This window comes from Mytilus californianus, unplaced genomic scaffold (assembly GCF_021869535.1).
Source record: "Mytilus californianus isolate M0D057914Y unplaced genomic scaffold, xbMytCali1.0.p SCAF_42, whole genome shotgun sequence".
Classification (NCBI taxonomy): Eukaryota; Metazoa; Mollusca; class Bivalvia; order Mytilida; family Mytilidae; genus Mytilus; species Mytilus californianus.
The window spans coordinates 140,008-163,335 of NW_026262693.1; the positions used below are offsets into that span (position 1 = coordinate 140,008).

General features: G+C 32.6%; 1 protein-coding gene across 1 annotated transcript; it reads left to right on the plus strand.

Moving 5' to 3' along the window:
- The first annotated feature begins 6,589 nt into the window (after positions 1 to 6,589).
- On the plus strand, positions 6,590 to 23,034 carry LOC127699842 (sulfiredoxin-1-like). Its single transcript, XM_052203219.1, has 2 exons — positions 6,590 to 6,963; positions 22,511 to 23,034. The coding sequence occupies exons 1-2, from the start codon at positions 6,634 to 6,636 to the stop codon at positions 22,712 to 22,714; spliced, it is 534 nt and encodes a 177-aa protein (XP_052059179.1). The 5' UTR covers positions 6,590 to 6,633; the 3' UTR covers positions 22,715 to 23,034.
- The last annotated feature ends 294 nt before the right edge of the window (positions 23,035 to 23,328 follow it).

A 23,328-nucleotide genomic window follows, 5' to 3' on the forward strand; every position in this document is an offset into this window, starting at 1 on the left:
CAATCTTTCGCTTTCATTTCTGTTTACCAAATTCACACGTACACCAATCAAATTCAATGTAACAAATTTCACAACTAGTTTACTTGTTTGACAAATAACGGCGTATTTTTTAAAAGTTATTTCCCCTTATTTTTGGCAAACTACTATATTCATTGTTTATAAAGGTACTTTCAATTAAATGAAATGTTTGAATCAATATTATTATAACGATTTAAGTTATCCTTTTTATGTTTAAAATGATAGAAAAATATATTAATACGTACAAACGATATAATAATGGTATGAAATCGGGTCATTGTCTTGAAATACATTTCGGCCCGGATTTAACAATACTGGCTTATTTCTTATTGTTATTTTTTGCGGGTAATCGTAGTAAGTGCCTATTTTGAAACCACAATTACATATACATATATTGTTTATCTGTTATCCGTTGTTACTGAAAATATTCAATAAAATACAAATTGTTTTACACTCGATAGTGAGCGAGTAAAATGCATTCTGATTAAATTACAAATCGCTTACGAGCCTTGAATGTTCAGTCCCTTCTTTTACATCAAACAATGAAATTTCTCTATCATGCCAATTTTTGAGGGTCTGTATCATAACTACAAAATGAAAGGATACAGAAAAGGCCTTTAAACCTTGAAGCAAAGTATGGACACAGGATCTGTATTTCAGATAAATAAAACTGCTTTTGTTTGAATACGCTAAAGATATATTTAAAGATATTAATCATACTTGATTGTTGAAGCATAGATATAATAGCTATTATATCTATGATGTGACTGAGACTATTAAAACATTGTGTTATAGAAGCCGCAGTCTCAAATGTAATATAAAAAAATGAAGACACAATGAAATTTCAATACTTACTATTACCAGAAGTTCATTACTAGGGGAAGTATGATTTCCGCTGAATAATGCAGGCGATCACAATGTCCCCGTGCTTCTAACTGTGATTGAAACGGAATCATTAAGCGAGATTTATATTAATAGTAACAAAAATCTGTGGTCAAATATTTTGCATTCTGAGTAGATATAATTTATGCAAAACACCCTATAATTTAATTAGCACACAGTTGAAAATAATGTTTTGACCATGGGCGTCTTAATGAATAGCAGACCCTAGATGCCATATTATAGAAAAAAGACAGTGTCATGAGTCATAATGGTTTTAATGTCAAATAATCAAAAATGTGGTATTATTTCTCAATTCAAAAACTGCAATTATTACCGTAGAAAAATTAAGCAGTCACAATTTTATTTAGGTAGCACTCCACAGCTAGGTGTGTAGTTTTGCATTTTGGCCCCTGTGGATTTTTCAAATATGAGAGCTAGTGTGCAATAAAATTCATTTTTGGATAGCTGAGGATTAAAATAGCCTTCCTATTGGGTTTATATGAACATCAAGATTATGTAATGTATGTAATATAGGCTGTTTTCTGTATGACAGTCCGTATTTGCATATCCATACCATACATTGTTCCGGCATTTATTGTAATGTTTTTTTCAAACTTTTTGTCGCACGAACTTTGTAATTAAATTTTATGAAAAAATGAGGCGAAAGACACCCATTTTTTATTTGATTATTAGGAAGATTAATGTCAACAGTTTCTAAAAAGGTATCATTCATTGGCATTGAAATTCTAGTTTGATCCAAATTTTGGGGGGATATGTGACATTTTCACCCCCCTTTTTGCAATATTTTATGGTAAATAAATGCAGAATGTTGCCATGGATACACATAGAAAGAATTATATTTCACCCTTTTAACTTTTGAAAATCAAATCTATGGAAGATACTGATTACATACATATGCACATGTACAACACAAACAGTTAGGTTAATGTATTAGAAATCCAGGAATAGGAGATGATAAAATATTTTGTGGTTCATTTTTAATTTTATTTTCTAACTGTGGAGTGCTACCTTAGGGGCAAGCTTAGGACCACCTCCGGGTGCGGGATTTTCTCGCTGCATTGAAGACCCATTGGTGGCCTTCGGCTGTTTTCTGCTCTTTGGTCGGATTGTTGTCTCTTTGACATATACCCCATTTCCATTCTCAATTTTACTAAATGTATGTTTGCTACGTTTTACAAATTTTCAGTAATAAGAGGTTTTTTAAGGTGAATTGCAATTCTGCAGATCATAATAGTAACCATTTTAGCAATTACCAAATTGTACACTCAAATGTGAAAATAAAAAGAGGAAAACATAGTTGTATGCCCTTCCCTCAATTTCAAATATCACGAATCCTGAGTAAGATCTTGGAGTACTACTATCTCGGTTAATGTTATGGACGAATAACATATCAGTCGGATATCACATTTATTGTCCATCATGCGAAATAAATACAAAAGCTATACGTTGAAATTATAGGAAAAGTTGCACGATCTATGTAAACAAATAAGTAATAAATATACAAATCAGGAATCTGATGTTCAGTAGTTGTCGTTTGTTGGTGTGGCTCATAAGTGTTTCTCGTTTCTCGTTTTTTATATAGATTAGACCGTTGGTTTTCCCGTTTGAATGGTTTTACACTAGTAACTTTTGGGGCCCTTTATAGCTTGCTGTTCGGTGTGAGCCAAGGCTCCTTGTTGAAGACCGTACTGTGACCTATAATGGTTTACTTTTATAAATTTTGACTTGGATGGAGAGTTGTCTCATTGGCACTCATACCACATCTAATCGTTTTGTAAGTATAACTCATACTGATTTATGAAAAAAAGTCTTGGTTCAACAACCTAGCTGTAATTTTATCTAATTTGTTCAAGTACTAAATCAATCTCAAGGGTTGAGTTGAGTAAAGCAATATGGTCATCCCTGGAAATCTGCAGTTCGAACGACAAGGCAAAATGTCTGCCCTATATCCAACCTGTCGTCATTTTCCACTGACAGTCCAAAATCCCCGTCCTTCATCCCGATCGATTTACAATAAAGAACTTTTAATTTTTATTAACTGTCGATTGGTTCTCGTTCTGGATATGCATGCAATATTTGCCACTGAACGGAAAGCTAGCAACAATCGATCAATCAAAACATAAATTCGCATGATATGCATGTGTCTTCAGCCTTGGGTATGTAATTACTTAAGACATAAAAAGTATATATAGACGTTGAAACGGTGGTTCACGTACATCTCACTGTGAGTTAGGCGAATGTAATGACGAACAGACAAGAATAAAGTAACCCTAAAATAAACTAAAAACAGGAAACGTTTAAAATTCGAAATTGTTTTGAAGCCATCTTCACCCACAAAGTTCGGTTATCTTAACAGATGTATTTCTGTAGAAGCGATGAAGAACCCCTTCCGTCGCTAATACATCATGGTCGAATGCTTTTTAACTATAGGCTATTTCCGAAACATTTTACATAACAATTTTACATTAGTTTTTGTCAAATAAAATATTGTACAAACCTGGCAGTAATCAAATAAAAAAAAACTGTCTGATTAAAAACAAGGCACCACTTTTTGTAGACTTTTCGTCCGTATTTTAAAATTGAAGTCACGTGATATCCGACCCTTTTGTACTTTCCCTGAGCACCCGTTTTTGCTTATTTTGATTGGTTATATATCTTTTGTCAGTGTTTCCACTCGCTTTGTTACGGCGGCGTTCCGGGTGTGCTCACATCTTATATATACGTTAACCTAACAGTGTCGCGTAGTTTGTTTACGAAAAGATTAGGTATAAAATAATTGTATCAAAAGACTTTTCACTTAAAAGATCATGTAATATTATAACACCTTGATAGCTTGTTAATTTCCGTTGTTTTTACAAATATTTGGCTGCTGTACATACATTCTATATATATACATGGGAATCAATATGTTCAAGTATTTTTGGAAAAGAAGACCATATTGTTAGACTTTATATACATTTTAAAGTTTATTTCAATTAAACTTATTATAAATCACACGGGCGTATTACATTTCCTCAAATTTTGTAAAATTGCAGTTTCTCTATTCCGTAAAAAAAATTGCACTTCCATGTTTTCTGCAATTAACATAATCAGTTACGTTTATTTTTTGTTAAGGAAAGGACCAAAATGGTTTACTGGGATATAGAAGTATGATCACTTGGATTTCCTGTGTGAAAAAATGGGAGCATTAAATCCGATGCCTCGCCACTCTATAGATACACGTTAGAGAACCCTTGCAACACTCTGTAAATAGTCCGTAGATCCTAGGCTCAATTTTTGTTTTTATCCAAAGTTTTTTTCTAAGTGGCAGCCCAATTCTTCTGACTTCCATCACGGTCAACCCATTTTGTCGAACCTATATATAATAGAATTGATTTTGTTCTTGTACTTGAAACATTTGCCAAACTGATACGTTAAAGGGACATTAGGTGCCAAATGTATGCCCAGTGAATTTCGTCAAACTCTCAAATTTAATTTAATATATATTAAAACGTAATTCGGAACTACAAAAGTTTCATAAAAACATTACAGATGTTTGGTATCATGCTGCAGCATTTCGTGTGGACCACAAGTAAAAAAAATTCTCTATCATTCCTTTGTAAAAATTTTACTATTACAGTTCTCTTCCCTTAAATGGCTAACTTGAACAAAATGATTCGAACAAACACAAATATTTGGTATTTGTTAAAACAGAATAAATAATGCAATAAATCACTTATTTTTCTTTACTCAAATAAGAGTCTTGCACATAAATTGCCAGTCTGTCTCAAAAATTGCAGATTTAAGCAAAGAACTAGACTAATTGTGTACTGCTAATTTACAATCCAAAATGGCGATAGTTTATCTACCAAAAACATTAGATTAAATGTAAATCATTTACTCCGTAAACTGTATAAGACTGTTTTTTTTGCGGGTCCGGAAAGACTGTTTTTTTTGCGGGTCCGGAATCAAGTCGGTTTTCCTGCTGCTGCCTTCTCACTACTGGTTTCACTTCTCACTACTAGTTTCACTTCTCACTACTGGTTTCACTTTTTCCGCTGACATTTGTAACAATCACTGGAAACGATAAGCACATGCGCAACCGACCTCCTACAAAGGTTGAATCAAAAGTCGCATGAATACGGATTCACATAAGAAGTATTGACTTGCAAGCAAATAATACACCAGCGATGTTTTTATGGCCCCGCCACAAAGTGGTCAGGGCCATTATATAAATAACACATAGCTGAGAGGGTGATAGAGCAGATTGTTACCCCGAGTAAACATTGTCAACTGAGGCGAAGCCAAGGTTAACAATGTCTTTTCGAGGGGTAACAATCTGCTCTATCACCCTCTCAGATATGTGTTATTTAATTTATTATACTGAATGTTCTGTTATTACTGTGTATTAAATTTCAAATTCAAAGTAATATACTATGTCGTCTTGTACGTTTGGTTCCCCTCCGCTGATTTTTGCCGAAATTCTGGGCTTCGGACTTTGAAAATTTCGTCGGAAAATAACAGGTTAATATACAGACTTTTTTTATACGCCTTCACATATTGAACTGATTTTTAGTATTTGAGTCTACTATGACGAGTTACAGATCGAGTTTAAGTTTTGTTCCGCTCCGCTGATTTGTTCTAAATTGTGTTCTTTGGACTCTTGAAAATTTCATGAAAATGACAGTTATACAGACTTTCATTCTGAAATTTCAACTCCTAAAAATGGCTTCAAGCTTTATTTGGGAGCGGGGCCTTTCTAGTTTTTATCTTATTTTGACAAAAATGAACCAAACAGACTGCTGATAGCAAAATATTATTTCAATATTTTGCTTTTATTAATGTTTGATAAAAAAAAAACCATTTAAACTTTTTATCTTAATCGTACCTAAAGGCCTTTTAGCAAGCATCGATCAAATAACCACTAATGAAATAAATACATAATTATAATGTCTGTACATACATATGATTTGCTCCTTCAAAAATCAAAACATTGTCTGCATGTGTTTCATTTGGTTATAACTGAATTCATTTGATTAATAATACATTATTCATAAAAAAAAACAGCACATATATAGATGTTTGTGATAAAGAAAAAAAAATTCATATAGAAAAGAAACAATATTTCAATTGATAATAAATGAACACATGACAAAATAGGAAACTTCTACCCTTAGTTCTAATGATTTTTTCAAATTTTTTTCCTTCAGTAAACGCACTAAAAAGAAACAAGGATTGTTTAAAGTCGCAGTTTAGACCCAATTTATTATAAATATTGTCTCGTTCTGATGATGGGTGTTTACAATGGTTTAGATGTGCTTGGAAACCTATATATACAATTTATATAAATCTAAATCCATGCAAAATTGCAAAAACTCAAGCAACGGGGATCAATTTTCTTCGTGTAAAGCAAAACTACCAGTTTGATGGAATTCCTCAAACTTGGCACCAAAGATCTTTAAACACTTAACTTGTCAAGATACATTTTGTAGATGAGCAAATTAAAGAATACAGATATTAATGTTAGATCTAACACTTGTCGACTATTTTTGAATCTTAAATTACACAAATATCGCTCTTGTAGGCAAAGAATTTGTGAACATTATACTGTACGTATAACCGGGATTACACAGTTTACAACTTGGCCGGAATATTTATTAACAGTCAACCAAACAGCCCATTTAGAATGTTTACATCAGCCGTACACATGTTGTAAAGTCAACATATGTTTAAATGATTATTAAGTTGCCATTAAGATTGTATAATCGTATCATTCGTTCATTTCTGACATTATTTTTCTGTTTGAATTATTTCCCGACCAAAACAGCTGAAGTAGTGTATCATACACCATTTAATTTAGGTGCTACAAGAGTTCCGGTTCCACTGAAACTTACAGATACCTGTTCTGTGATTGACATGTCAAAACAACAGTCATGTAAAGACGTCACAGTTCATGCAGCTCATATTGAGGAAGTTCACAATGTACCATTAAATGTTATCATCCGGCCAATACCGTCCATCTTAGAAGAGGAGAAGGTTGACTCTCTTATGCTTACAATACAGGTAAATGCCACAGAACATTTTCGTATTTTCTTATTTCTTGTTTATTACATAGGTACTTGGGGACAGGACAATTTTTTTTAGCCCTCCCCCTTTTTTCCAAAAATTGTTATTTTTTTGTTTTCTATTAATTTCATTTATTTTTGCGTTTTTTGTATACTATGAACATACATATATATACTATAAATAACTTGTATATACTTGCTATTTACTATCAATTCCAAATTTACTATCCATATATAATTTGTTTTGAATGCACACGCATAAAAATTGCGGTTTTTATCCAACGCAATCCTAGGTTTAAACGTTGTTTTCAATTTAGACTTTTTTTATATTTTTTCATTTGGGCTTGTATTATATTTGCCTTCGGGTTTATATATCAGATCCGTTCATCCTATTTCGACTCTTCAAAGTTCAAGAGTCTATCCTAAATTGAGGTAAATTATATGGCCTTCCAAATACCGTTTCGATACACTGACTTCCCAATCATTTATCCCATCAACAATTAAACTTTGGAATAATTTGAACATATCAGTTCGAAATGTAGACTCATTATCAAAATTCAAAGTAAAATTAAAAAACCACGACATTCGAAATGAGAACCAATCTAAACATTATTTATATGGTCCAAGAAAATTGAATATAATATTAACCCAATTTAGATGTTCGGCATCCTTCTTGAATTGTGACTTGTTTAGAGCTAACATTATATCTGATCCAACATGTAAATGTGGTTTGGATATTAAGGACATGCACCATTTTTTCTTTGATTGTCCTTTCTATCTAAATGAAAGGGCTATTCTTTTTAATGGTCTCAGCTGGCTTCCCGAAGGCTGCGAGTTGGACTTAAAACTATTGGTTTTTGGAAAAGAAACTTTTTCCTATGATCAAAATTTGCAAATTGTTAAACAAGTATTCAATTTTATAAAGAGATCAAAACGATTCCTCGTAGTATAGTATCTATATATATAGATCTTATAGATCTTTATTCTCATTAACTAAATGACATAGTTACAGAGATGAAAATATAAACAAAATACAACATATTTTGCATGTGTGAAATATACATAAATAAATGTAATTTAACCAGGAGGACAGACTTTCACTGATATATAGTTTATAAATCTACACAATTTTTCTAGTAAGACAATATTGACTGTAGTGAATACATTTTTAAATTTAAGAATATTAACATTTGTACAACAATAGTGTGGTAAATATTTATATCGTTCTTTTTTGAAAAAAGGACAAGACATTACATAATGGAATTCATCGCCGATGTCAGTAGATTCACAAAGGTGGCATAGTCTCTCGGGTCTTTGAACATTTTGCCACCTCCCTGTCTCCACTGGCAAACGGTGATTGCCACATCTAAATTTACATAGTTTCAGTGCATTATTTAACGATAAAATTGAAATATAATTTTCAAATTTAAGTTCTGTTTTGAATAATTTATAACATAGACCTTTTGATGATTGATTTACATTTGCTAGCCATTCTTGTCTAAACTGATCTTTTAACTTTTGTTCAATGCTTAATACAATCCATTTTTTTGAGATACAATCTTGATTTTGTCATATGTTTGACATTCCACAATTATCAAAAATACTTTTGATACATAACAACCATTTGTTTTCAATTCCATACTTATTAAAATTAATATATATCAACTTATATAACATTGACGAAATCTTGTTATCAAGTGTGTTATCAAGAAGGTTACACCAAAATTTTATCATCCGTAATTCAACGTATAAAGAAATAGGATATCTTCCCAATTCCCCGTAAACCATAAAATTTGGAGTCGATCTTTTTAACCGTAAAACATGTTTACAAAAACTCAAATGTACCCTTTCCAAAATGTCAAGATTTTCGTATCCCCAGATTTCGGCCCCATATAAAAGTATAGGTAAAACAGCTTTATCAAACGTATCGAGCTGGCATTCTATAGATAGATGGTTAGATCTACACTTCTTAATAACACAATACATAGCTCTAGTAGCTTGATCTTTAAGATATTTTCTAGTTGCAAAAAAAGAAGCATTTCTAGAGAATATAACACCAAGGTATTTATACTTCTTAACAATTTCTATCTCTTCGTTATTAATATAAAACTTCAAATTATTCTGTGGTCTACCTTTTGAAAATATCATTACCTTTGTCTTGTTAACATTAATTTTAAGTTTCCACTTTTCACAATATTGAGAAAAACTATTTAAAAGTAATTGCAGATCTGTGCTTGTCTCAGCGAGTAAAATCGAATCGTCAGCATACAATAAGACAAATATCTTAAAATAAATATCCAGTTCATCTTCTATATCAGAAGTAATTGAATGTATACCTTTCAAATCGCTATTTTCTAAAAATCCATGAAGATCATTTAAATATAAAGAAAATAATAAAGGAGAAAGATTTTCTCCTTGGCGGACTCCAATATCACTTACAAACATGTCAGATGCTTCATTATTATGTACAACTCTTGATTTAACATCTTTATACAAATTTTCTACAATTCTAAGAAATTTACCAGTTATCTTATTTAAAACAAGCTTATACAGAAGTGAGTTTCTTTGAACAAAGTCGAAGGCTTTTTCAAAGTCAACGAATACACAATGTATTTTTTTTCGTTTGACACATAGCAACTCGAAGAGTGCATATAATGAAAAAATATGATCGTTGGTAGAGTAGCCCTGTCGGAAGCCTGCTTGGTTTTCGTTCAAGATATTTAGTTCATCAACAAATTCCCCCAATCTATCATTAAGAATAGATGTAAAAATCTTACCGAGGCATGACAATAAAGTAATAGGCCTATAATTTTTTGCTTCTAATTGACATCCTTTGTTCTTGAACACTGGTATTATGTTTCCAATAAGCCAGGCCTCCGGCAGAATACCCGTATCAAAAATAAGATTAAACAATTTAGAATATACATCAATCATACTGTCAAGAGAATTTGCAACATATTCATTGATTATTTTATCTTCACCTGGCGATTTGTTGTTTTTCGCCTTTTTAATAGCTTTAATAATTTCGTCATGTGTAATTACACCATTCAGTGTCTCATTTACATGATCAGAGTACAAATCATTATCGATGACAAACTCGTCTTCAAACTTGTTTTCATTCAATTCTTTAAAAAAATCAAATAAAGTTTCAATAGATATATTGCTTTTTTCTCGTTGTCTACCTCTGTTAAAAAGTTTCCAAAATTCTTTGGGATTTTGGATTTTAATTTTTTCATATTATCAGTTATTTCTTTATTATACTTCTTAATGTTTTCATCCATTACACTTTTATAGTAATATTCACAGTGTCGTAATCGTTCTTTAAATAAATTTGACCCATAATGTTTATACATTCTTTGTGCCTTTCTCAGTTCTTTCTTTGCCTTTTTACAATCAAAATTATACCATTGTTTATTATGCTTTCTATTACAATTCAGCATATTTCTATTAAAATTATGTGTACCAAATGTTGCTTTTGCAGAATCAATAAAAATATCAGTAATATTTGTAACTACAGTATTTATTTCATATTTTGTTACATTTTCTTGATTACTATAAACAGATAATTCATCAATAACATTTCTTATTTTGTCACCATCTATGTTATTCTTGAAATCATTCACTTGCTCAAATTTCCATTTTCCAATTTTATTTTCTTCTTGGTAGGATAACTCTGTAGTGTGTAGTTCAAATGAAGGGTTCATCATATTAATAGATAGTTTCATAGGTGAGTGAACATCAGAAAAAAGTTTAGAAAATTCGAGAACTTCAAAATTCGATACGCATCTTAAAAAGTGTGAAGTACAAACAATATAATCTATAACACTATTATTTCTACTGGTAGGTCGACCAATAACATCTTGACCAACTCTACCGTTTAAAATAAATACTTTGTTATTTTTACAAAATTCAAGAAACTTTCTCCCATAACAATTTACAACTTTGTCTGGATTATTTCTTGTTCTTGATATATTTAAATCGTCTAACATATATACATCAGTATAATCAGATTGATCAGTAAGGTTGTCAATAACAAAATCATCTATATCATCTTCATCATAAAAATCGGACAAATTTGCTGTTCGACTGTTAAAGTCTCCAACCAAAATAATATAATCAGATTTTTCAGAAAATCTCTGAAGTTCAAGTTCTATCTCATTAAAAGCTTCTTCAGATGTATAATTTGTATTTACTGGTGGTATGTAAACTATACCAATAAAAACGTTTTCAGGTAAATTTAAAACTTTCTTATCAATAGTAAACCAATAAACAAATTTGCATTCAGTTTCAATAGGTTTAATATATTTTTCTAAATACTTCCGGTAGCCTAAAGCAATACCACCAGATCTATGGTTAGAAAGTTTGTGTCTATTTTTAAAACTAAAAATAAATTCATCACAATTAATTAAGTCGCAATCATCTAGTTTAGTTTCTGTAAGACAGATAATATCATGATTACACAATAGGGATTTAAATTCAGGGTAAAGTAATCTATTTTTAATACCACATACGTTTAAACATAACAGGTTAATAATATTGTCAGTTTTATTTACAGTTAAATTCGAATCACAAAGGTGAAAGTCACAGGTATCGGTTGACTGGTCACTTCGTTCTGTATCTTTGCCTCCAGGGTTGTCCTAATATTGTTTTTGGAAACGTCTCCCGTTGTTTTTTCTTTGAGTTGATTTTGGGCGAGCGCCTTCATCATCGTAGTTTCGTCTCGGTTGTTGTCTTGACACTCCAGAGTTTTGCTGATCGGTTTTCTCTGGTGGAAAAAATTCAACTCCATCTATGAAGAGGCGATCCCTCCTAAAGAATGCCTTTTTACTCTGTCTTCGTGCTTCTTGGAAGAATGGCCATAACGATTTTCGTCTGTCATTAATTTCTTTAGGAAACTGCTCACTAATGCCGAAACCAGTACCTCTCAATTCTCTTGCGGCTTTTCGAACAAACTCGCGTTCTTTAAAGTTTCTGAATCTACAGACAATTGGCTTTGTTGCAAATTTAACTGAGCCATCTTTGTTTCTCTCAATATATTCCTTCCCAAAACGGTGAGCACGTTCGTATTCCGCGAGTCTGTTAAGTTTGAGTTGATCGACCATAAAGTTTTCAATGATTTTTTCCGTTTGTTCCGTTTGTTCGTCTTTATCATGAAGCGGTATTCCGGTGAAAATCAGATTCTCCCGCATTGATCTTGTTTGGAGATCAATGTGCCGATCATATAAGTCATCTAGATCTTGTTGTAGTCGGAAGATTGTGTTATTAGTGGAATCTTTTTCGGATCGAATTTCATTAAAAGCACTTCTAACCTCCTTAACATCATTTTTATTATGTTCAAATTGTTCGTTCACAAAGTTCATGCTCTTTTCGACCTCATCGACTCTTTTGGATACATTTTCGACTGTTTTCACTAAGGTTTGGACAGTTTTATCAAACGAATTTAATTTTTTAGACAGTTCATCTATAACCGACATTTTGTCGCAAATTTCGATAACTTTCTGGGTAAGTATATCAAGTTTATTGTTTGCATCTATAGCAGGATTCATCATTGGTTGTAAATTGTGTGGGGTACTTGTGTAAAACCCAGCAGCTGGTAGTGTTGGCGAAAGTTGAGTGAAATTTGGATTTGGAATCGGCTGCTGCGATGGAGCATACTGTTGAAACTGTGATCTGTTTTGTTGGATCATGGGGGAATCATAAACTGGAACGTTAAACGTATCCATATTCACAGTTTTAATTACATTACTAGCGGTTTTATTTTGACTTGCATTGTTTTTGTTTACATTCGATATAGGCGTGTGAGTAGATTTCAGTGTCTTTTTATTTGGTTTCTCACCACTTACATTTTGAACACTCGTGTTTTTCCTTTTCTTTGAATTTTTGGCTTTCTTTTTTGGACTCATATAGAAATTTCACAGTTCCTTTCACATAAATCACTTAAATTGTTCTATTTGACTTCCGTTTTAGTCCATATTATTCCATTTTTTAACATAAATTTTCAAGAGCGAAAAAAAAGTCGACATTTCTTTTTTCACACATGCAGTATAGGTAAAACACACATCATCATCATTATCATCATCATCCTAATCTCTGTCGTTCTTTCCTCATTCCCTCTCCGTTTTTCAGTATAGTTTAGTAATATTTATGTTGTTTATATTATATGATGCATGCTCATGTTCAATTTGTATTGTTATATATATTGTATTGTGGAGAAGACTTTATAAGTATGTTTTACTTGTGTCTGATCCTTTTTTGCTTTGAGCAAATAAAATATGTTTAAACTACCGTTTCGATTCCAACCATCACTGAAGAGACATTAATTGTCGAAATCCGGATATGGTATACTAATTTTTGCACCTCATGTTTGCGGTATACCATCTTTTCCGTAAGTTATTTGTTTTCTGTTTGGTATTAGATTAAAAGTTAAGATCCATTTCGTTACATCTGGTGATCCGTTTATTGGGCAATCGCCAATGGCAGTCAGCAGGGTTTAAGAACATCCGTTGTTCGATCTGCTAGTCAAATGCATTTTGTTAAAATATATTGTTTCACTTTTTTGGTCTTTTGATAAATGTTGCTTGTGCTGTATTTAGACCCCTCTACCAAGAAATTTGTTTTGCATGCACACGTATTAAAATTGCGGTTTTTATCCAACGCAGTCATAGGTTTGAACGTTGTTTTCAATTTACACTTGTTTATATATATATATATATATATATATATATATAAGTCTAAAGATTTGCACAACGGTACTAATATAAGATGGTAATATACGAAGATGATGTTATTAAATCGTGTTGACAAATATTTCGGCTTAACAAATAGCCTTCGTCAGTGTCAATAATTTTAACAATACTCATTGTAAGTGTTAAAATAGCTCAATAATACAGTTAAGTTTTGGTCTATTGATTTAATCTCAAATCTTGAACATCATAATATAAAACAAAACTCAATAGACGTGACTGTGTATATGTACATCCCAAAATGAGTGTAAAATAAAACTGCTAGTATTTTTTTATTGATGACGTTTTGGATGATGTACATTTAGTTCCTTTATCCAAAAGCTTTCCCGAACCTGTCGCTGGGCATCACTCCAGTTACATCCCAGCTCCTTTGTTCTACAGGAAAATCAAGCTAGGGTGATCTGTTCGAATCACCCCTACTAGATCACCCTAGCTTGAGTTTCTTTGTTCTGCATGCTTTCCTTTGTTCTGTAACATTTTGGCAGGAATGTCAAATCCACAATAAAACTTAGAAAAATATATGCGGAATATCAAAATTTGTGTAGAAAAAATCCAGTGTCTATGCTGGGAATCGAACTCAAGACCTTCAGCATATAGACCCACGAGTCATACCCCTAAACCAGGACGGCTGGATACAAACTCTCTGTTAATTTAACATAAATGTATTTAAATATTGTGTTCGAGGCTCATAAAGGGGATATACTATATAGTTATATATAAAGTATATTATAATGATTGTGTGGCGTTCTAAACTAGATTTTATGAAGCGTAAATGGTTTTTCAACTAATCTAGAACAGCTAGGATGTAAAATAGTTCGGACTTGGTGTGTCAAATCCGGCCATCGGGGTGATCTTACACTGACACACCGCGTCTTCATGGCCGGATAACTATTACTGAATGTTCTGTTCAATCACTAGGATATTCATGCGGTTAAAGTCATCAAGTTTATGACCCGACTGTCTGAAATGCTACTCACCAACATATTGGAGGCCACAAACCGAACATTCTATGATGTAGTACTATAAAATTGAGAATGGAAATGGGGAATGTGTCAAAGAGGCAACAACCCGACCATAGAGCAGACAACAGCCGAAGGCCAACAATGGGTCTTCAATGCAGCGAGAAACTCCCGCACCCGGAGGCGTCCTTCAGCTGGCCCCTAAACAAATATGTATACTAGTTCAGTGATAATGGACGTCATGCTAAACTCCAAATTATACACAAGAAACTAAAATTAAAAATGATACAAGACTAACAAAGGCCAGAGGCTCCTGACTTGGGACAGGCGCAAAAATGCGGCGGGGTTAAACATGTTTTTTGAGATCTCAACCCTCCCCCTATACCTCTTGCCAATGTAGAAAAAACAAACGTACAACAGTACGCACAGTAAAACTCAGTTTAAGAGAAGTCCGAGTCCGATGTCAGAATAGGAAACAAAAGAAAATAAACAAAATGACAATAATACATAAATAACAACAGACTACTAGCAGCTACTGACATGCCAGCTCCAGACCTCACTTAAACTGATTGAAAGATTATGTCTTCATCATATGAATATCAGGCACAATCCCTCCTGTTAGGGGTTTAGTATTATACCGTCATAAAATATATGAGAAGAACATAACCCGTGTCATGCCAACAACTGGTTTTAGAATAAATATGTTTAATTCCGATGCAAAGACCCTATAAGTGAATCAATATTAAAGCCAAAATATGCAATTTTTAATGACCTGACAACACTATCGTAACTATATCCCTTCTTAATAAGTCTGTTTAAAGGTTTTGTTAGCTTTTGAGGTGAATACTGACATTTTTGTGCTTTGTAAAGAATATTACCATAAAAGATTGGATGTGAACTACCCGAACGTATAAGATGTCTGCATGTGGAGTTATATTTACGAATGATGTCCTTATACCGATGATAAAATTTAGTAAATGTTTTGACTAGTTTATGATATCGAAAACCCTGGTGTAATAATTTTTCAGTAATATATAAATTTCTCTCGCTAAAATCTAATACATTGTTACATACACGAGCGAATCGTACAAGTTGAGATATATAAACACCATAAGATGGTGACAAGGGAACATCACCATCTAAAAATGGATAATTAACGATAGGAAATGAAAAATCATCTCTTTTATCATAAATTTTTGTATTTAGCTTCCCGTTAAAGATATAGATATCAAGATCGAAGAAAGGACAGTGGTCATTGTTAGTATTAGCTTTATTTAAAGTAAGTTCAACAGGATAAATTTCTTTAGTATACATACTGAAGTTGTCATTATTGAGAGCCAATATATCATCCAAATATCTAAAAGTATTGTTAAATTTTTGTATCAGATGTTGTTTCGATGGGTCTTTGCTGATTTTAGTCATAAATTGTAACTAATAACAATACAAAAACAGGTCCGCAATAAGTGGTGCACAGTTAGTCCCCATTGGAATTCCGATAAATTGACGATATACGGAATCTCCAAAGCGAACAAAAATGTTATCAAGTAAAAATTCAAGGGCAGATATAGTATCAAAGCATGTCTAATTGACATAGCTCTTTTGTTTGTTGCTACTAAAAAATGACCTAAAAGAGTTTGAACATATGTATTCGCATTCCGACTTTTCAAATGCCCATTTAATTAGGTGTGTGAATTTTTTCTTAATAAGAATATGAGGCAAAGTGGTATATAGGGTAGAAAAATCAAAACTTTGAACAGATTCAAAATCACCAATATATGCATGCAATTTATCAAGTACTTCCAACGAGTTTTTGACACTCCAAAAGTAGTTAATTCCACTATTTTCAAAGGCCTTATTTGAACAATTTATTATCAGGTTTTTGATTGTACCAAGTGTACTAGTAAGTAGAATAGACAATTTAGTAGTGGAACAATGACTTGAAGACGAAATAAATCTATATTTGTAAGGTGATTTGTGTAGCTTCGGAAGCCAGTACATAGTTGGGACTTTCATTGTATTTGGTTCTGCTTGTAAAGAAGTAGCTAATAGTTTATGTTTGTTACAGATATCGTTTTCTGAAAATGAAGTCAGTTGGAATGTTGGTGAATTCGTGATTTCCTTTTGCAGAACCTCAATGTAAAATTTACGTCAAACTATAATGATATTATTAGCAGCTTTATCAGCCGGGATAAAAACAAATTCCTTGGCTAGTTCTTTTAGTTTATGTTTGATACGAGAGATAGGATTTTTATGGTTGTTGTGAAGAGTAAAATGTTCTTTAAAATGTTGTATACGTATATCAACTATGTTCATTACTGAATTAAAAAAAGAGTCCAAAGATTTTTTGTCAGCTTTTTCCCGTTTTATCCATTTCAAACAGTAAGCACGAAGTGAGTCGTGGATGATATTACGACACTCATTCCAATTAATAATTGACGGGGGACGATATTTAGGTCCTTTACTGAAGAATGATTTAACTCTCGGTTGCGAACGATGTTAAGGTCTCCTGTTATAACATGGGAAATGGGGACTCCCCATAAGTGTATTCGGAATAACTACAATTACATGACGGAGGTGTATTTTCACTGATATTTACATCTTTACAGACTTGGCTATAATTAAACACAAATTTTCGGGTAGATTTCTTGTAAATATAACAAATAAGAGGGAGATCAGTATTATCAAAATATCCAGGAATTTGTTCTTTAACAGAATGGTCGTTAAAAATACCGGCAATATTTACAAAATCAAAACCTTTATTGACATACGTTATTTTAATAAAATGTTTTTTATGATCTTCAGGGCGATCAATTTTGGGAAACAGTTTAGAATAACAATATGCCATTATAATTTGAACGATTTCATACTTAGGACTGCAATATGAAATTGTGTTGCAATCCTCTAAAATTTTATTTAATTTATTTATAGGTAAAGAACAGAGCTTGGTTAATAGATAATGTCTGCCGTTGTTTTTTGAAATAGAAATTAGGTCCGAAATATTTGTATGGTTGGTCCGAAATTTTTTTTGATTGCGATTTTTTCTACGCCCATGAGAACGGTTTTTACGAACAGTTTTAGAAACTATATCCAAAATGTTAACAGAATCGGTTCTTGATATATTACCGATTCCCATGATATTATCATTAAGACCGAGAGGGTAGACTGTCTGTAATTTTTTAATCCAATTTAATTCAATTATTTTCCGCGATCGTACAAACTTTGAATGAGATTCACCAGGCTGCTTATTTACTACTTCTAAAGGTTGAACTGTTAAATATTTAATAGGATGATTGTGCTTTTTAAGATGTTGATAAATGATACTTTTGAATTTATTGGGTCTTTTAAAACGATACAGGTGTTCTTGCGTGTGTTTAGATAAATATCGTCCAGTTTCACCTACGTACTGAATACCGCATCCCTGTTTGCTTCATGTGAGTAAATAAATAATACTGTTTGTTTTTCAAGTTATATCAGTCTCACAATTTAAAGAAAATGTGCGACCATTAAACGTAGACCTTACCGTATTGTTGGTGGAAAGACTGGGACATGTAAGTCATTTTTTGGCATGACACTTATCGATAGAAGGGTAACCACGATTTTTATTGTTAAAAATGTTAGCGATGGTAGTATTTTTAGATAAGCGATTTTGAAGATTGAGACGTGTAGATACCCTTTGAACGAGTTTAGTATTTAATATTTTTCCATTTCTAAGCTTCATATTTGTTTTTTGTTATGTGGATTTTATTAGAAAGGAGCAAAGACTGGCGTCCAGAATATGAACCAGCACACAATAAATTGAATTATGTGAATATGATAAAACTGTTCGGCTAAAGACGTCAAACGCTATCCGTCATAAATTACCCGAAAAATAAAACAAAAGGATATTTTGCAATGTGACCTGCACTATAGGATATTTTGCAATGTGACCTGCAAAAGGTATGAATGTTATTTACATTCTAGAATGTTCGGTTTGTGGCCTCCAATATGTTGGTGAGACAAAGCAGCCTTTCAAAAACGCCTCAATGGCCATAGGAGTGATATATCTAAGAAGCCATTTCTCCCAGTTAGTCAGCATTTCAGACAGTCGGGTCATAAACTTGATATATATATATGCATACAAGTCTAAATTGAAAACAACGTTCAAACCTATGATTGCGTTGGATAAAAACCGCAATTTTTATACGTGTGCATGTAAAACAAATTTCTTGGTAGAGGGGTCTAAATACAGCACAAACAACATTTTCCAAAAGACCAAAAAGTGAAAAGTATATTTAAACAAAACGCATTTGTTAACGCAGATGTTACATGGATCTTAATCATTAATTTTAATACCAAACAGAAAACAATAAACTTGCGAAAAGATGGTATATCGCAAACATGAGGTGATAACAAATTTGTACACCATATACGGATTTCGACAATAAATGTCTCTTCAGTGATGTTAGGGATCGAAACAGTATTTGGAAGGCCGTATAATTTACCTCATATAATATATCAGTTACCGCCGTGGATAGTAAACTTGGAATTGATAGTAAATAGCAATTATGAGCTATTTATAGTATATGCATGTTCCTAGTATACAGAAAAACGCGAAAATAAATTAAATTAAAAGAAAACAAAAAAATAACGGATTTTGGAAAAAAGGGGAAGGGCTAAAAAAGAATTGTCCTGTCCCAAAGTACCTATGGTTAATTATAACTTTTGAATTATTACAAGAATGAGCACCATCATTTGTACTAACTCTCAACGAACGATATATCTAAGTAGTGCTATAATACTTTGATAGGAAAATGAAGTGGACACCTTATCGCTATTTACTTCATTCCGGAAAAAAACAGTCACTTAGACAACTTCCTGTTTGGGTCAAGTGTCCCGAAAACAAAGGTCATCAGTAATGAGCTGAGGGTGGGAAAAGTTTAGAAAGTGAACATTTTGAAATTTTGAGTTAGAAAAGTTATGATCCAAATCTTTTAAACACAAATTAAAGTAATTGAAATGAATTTTTTGAAGTGTTTACGATGGTTTAAACATGTATCTTCGAAAAGTTTTATGCACAACATATGATTGTTTAAACATGTAAGGCCCCCGTTATTGTAGGCGTAGCGAGAATGGCCGAGTAGTTACGATTGAGGCCCCCATGAGATAACTTCAACTTGATTGTGACGTCATGAAAAGGCTGTATAATTTCTGAACTTATCCGGATTGGAATAAATAGCGATACGGGTATTCTGCCTTGGTTGTTATACGAAAATTTTAAATCGCCAAGTACAAAATTTAAACTTAACAATAGCGTACACATAAATCTTTGTTCCAACAATAATGTCATGGACAATAAACAGTCAACAAAAACTTCTATCCAGTAATCATGACCCTGTGGTACATGCATGGACCCTCTCCGTATTCCATGCATATACGGACTTTGAACACAGCCACAATTACTTATACACGTACAAAGTGTACTAAACGACTTCTATACCTTCCACTGGCGTAGCTAGGTCATATTTAAGTGTACGCCCGAACCTCGGCGAGGGGCCTGCAGGCCCCCAGCAGATCCAGGACAAAGGACACTTCTGGTAGAGCTTTCAAGGGGGAGGCGAAGCCCCCGGAAGCTCAAGCGTTATCGAGAAAGATAGTGTTTCTTTCATTAAAAACTCATCAATACATGTAGCAACATACTGTAAAGTCTAATTGGTTTATATTTATGTTTAATTAATTCATTGGTTATTTTGTTGATTTGAAATCTTAATGGTCATTGGTTTAAGAGGATAATGTCCAAACCAGTTACTTTATTATATGTTTAATAAAAGGAGATGTTGGATAAAACAAGCAATCGACAAAAAGTCCAAAACTTTAGAGATAGTAATAAAGCAAAAAGTCTCCATTTCAATGTTGTCTTTCTATAAATTGTTTTTGCACTTCATCTAATTATCTCCCATTTTTATTCGCAAGTGTCGTTAATGGATATACGAAATAATTTATTTTCATGTGTAACATAAAAATTCGTAATGGCCGGTTGCGTGGAACCCTGTGCCTCGCCTGGGACAGCTGCTATCAGCGTAAAAGTGTAATGTTGACTGTAAAATGTGAATGCCTTTATCAGTCAAATACGGAATTTAAGAATATTTCAAACTTTTTCTTCAGATGCCTTTTCTTATAAGCTTATGTTCAAGTTTCATAACAAACAATCTGTGAAGGTTTACGAATTTATCATGTCACAAAAATCTAGTCCAAGACAGTCTGTTGATTGCAAAAAATAAATCCGTCTATCAGTAAAATACCGAAAAAAGATAGAAAAAATATAATTTCTAAATTTTGCTTCAGACATTATCTCTTAATCATAAAAAAACGTTCTGCCAAATTTTCATAAAATTCGATGAAGATTTGACAAAGTAATTGATGTGTAACAAACTTTAATATAAGACTGTATCTAGTTATCAACTGCATAAAAAACATCCTTTAATCAGGAAAATACGGGAAAATTAAAAACATCTTTTTATAATGCTCTGGATACTGTCTGCTGGTCATAAAAATCCAAATGTCCAATCTCATAAAATTCCATGAAGGTTTGACACAGTTTTTGATCTCTAAAAAGACTTTAACCACAGACTGAACCTAAATGTTGACGACGCCGACGCCGACGGAATCTATGATCGCGATGTCTCGCTTTCGCACATAAATATCGCAGGCTCGACAAAAATGCAAACCACATATCGTATCTCAGCAGATAATGAATTGTTTTAAAACCATAGAAAATGAACAAATATATATGATACTATTTGAATAAAAAGTAAATTCCGTCACTTTAAGTATTAAAAGGCTTTTAACCAGTTCTTTTAATTTATTAAGAATGACATATTTTTTCTCCAAATTTCATGTGTACGCCCGGGCGTTTTGACGTAAACGTAGCTACGCGCCTGCCTTCTCTTTTCCTTCCCCCGATCTTTATGTTATCCACTTAACACAAATGTACATGTTCGTCCCTGCGAGTCATCATACAGATTTAATGTATAATATAACACTAGCATACAGGTTCGTCCGTGACTCATCATAAAGATTTAATGTATAATATAACACTAGTATACAGGTTCGTCCCTGTGAATCATCATAAAGAAATTACTGTATAATATAACACTAGTATACAGGTTCGTCCCTGTGAATCATCATAAAGATTTAATGTATAATATAACACTAGTATACAGGTTCGTCCCTGTGAATCATCATAAGGATTTAATTTATAATATAACACTAGTATACAGGTTCGTCCCTGTGACTCATCATAAAGATTTAATGTATAATATAACACTAGTATACAGGTTCGTCCCTGTGAATCATCATAAAGATTTAATGTATAATATAACACTAGTATACATGTTCGTCCCTGTGAGTCATCATAAAGATTTAATGTAAAATATAACACTAGTATACAGGTTCGTCCCTGTGAGTCATCATAAAGATTTAATGTATAATATAACACTAGTATACAGGTTCGTCCCTGTGAATCATCATAAAGATTTAATGTATAATATAACACTAGTATACAGGTTCGTCCCTGTGAATCATCATAAGGATTTAATGTATAATATAACACTAGTATACAGATTCGTCCCTGTGAATCATCATAAAGATTTAATGTATAATATAACACTAGTATACAGGTTCGTCCCTGTGAATCATCATAAGGATTTAATGTATAATATAACACTAGTATACAGGTTCGTCCCTGTGACTCATCATAAAGATTTAATGTATAATATAACACTAGTATACAGGTTCGTCCCTGTGAGTCAGCATAAAGATTTAATGTATAATATAACCTTTCAAACATTTTCAAAATATATTTCAGGAGAACGAAGAAAAAGTTCCACCAATCGATGTTCTTTGGATACAGGGAAAAAATGGCGGAAATTATTTTTATTCTTTTGGAGGGTGTCATAGATTTGAGGCATACAAGAGACTTCAGAGACAAACAATTCCTTGTAAATTGTTTAGGTCAACTATAAATGACCTTCGGACTTATCTCGGGGGATCTACTCCAGATCTGTTGTAATAATTGGGACGTAGTTTGGAGGATCTACTCCAAATCTGTTGTAGTACGAGTAACTTACTGGCAATTCATAGCTCTCAATTTGAGCTGGTTGCATTCCGATCTGTGATGTTCAATGTATTTAATAATAATCAGATATAAACGGGTACTAATAATGCACTATTCTAACCCGAGGGATTGACGGTATAATATTTATGCAGTTTTTTAAAACTTTTGTTTGATATCTATGTTTGTCAGGGACCCAGATCACATGGTCATCATGGTTATACTAACAATTATACATGTACATTTGAAGGGAATTGACATTACATTTGTTAATGCTGCAGTTTTTGCTAAACAGGTTATAAAAATAAGAAGATGTGGTATGATTGCCAATGAGATAACTCTCCACAAGTGACCAAATGACAAAGAATTAACAATTATAGGCCACCGTACGGCCTTCAACAATGAGTAAAAACCATACCGCATAATCAGCTATAAAAGTCCCCGAAATGACAAATGTAAAGTAATTTCCAAACGAGAAAACTAACGGCCTGATTGATGTACAAAATAATGAACGAAAAACAAATATGATATACAGAAACAAACGACAACCACTGAATTACAGGCCCCAGACT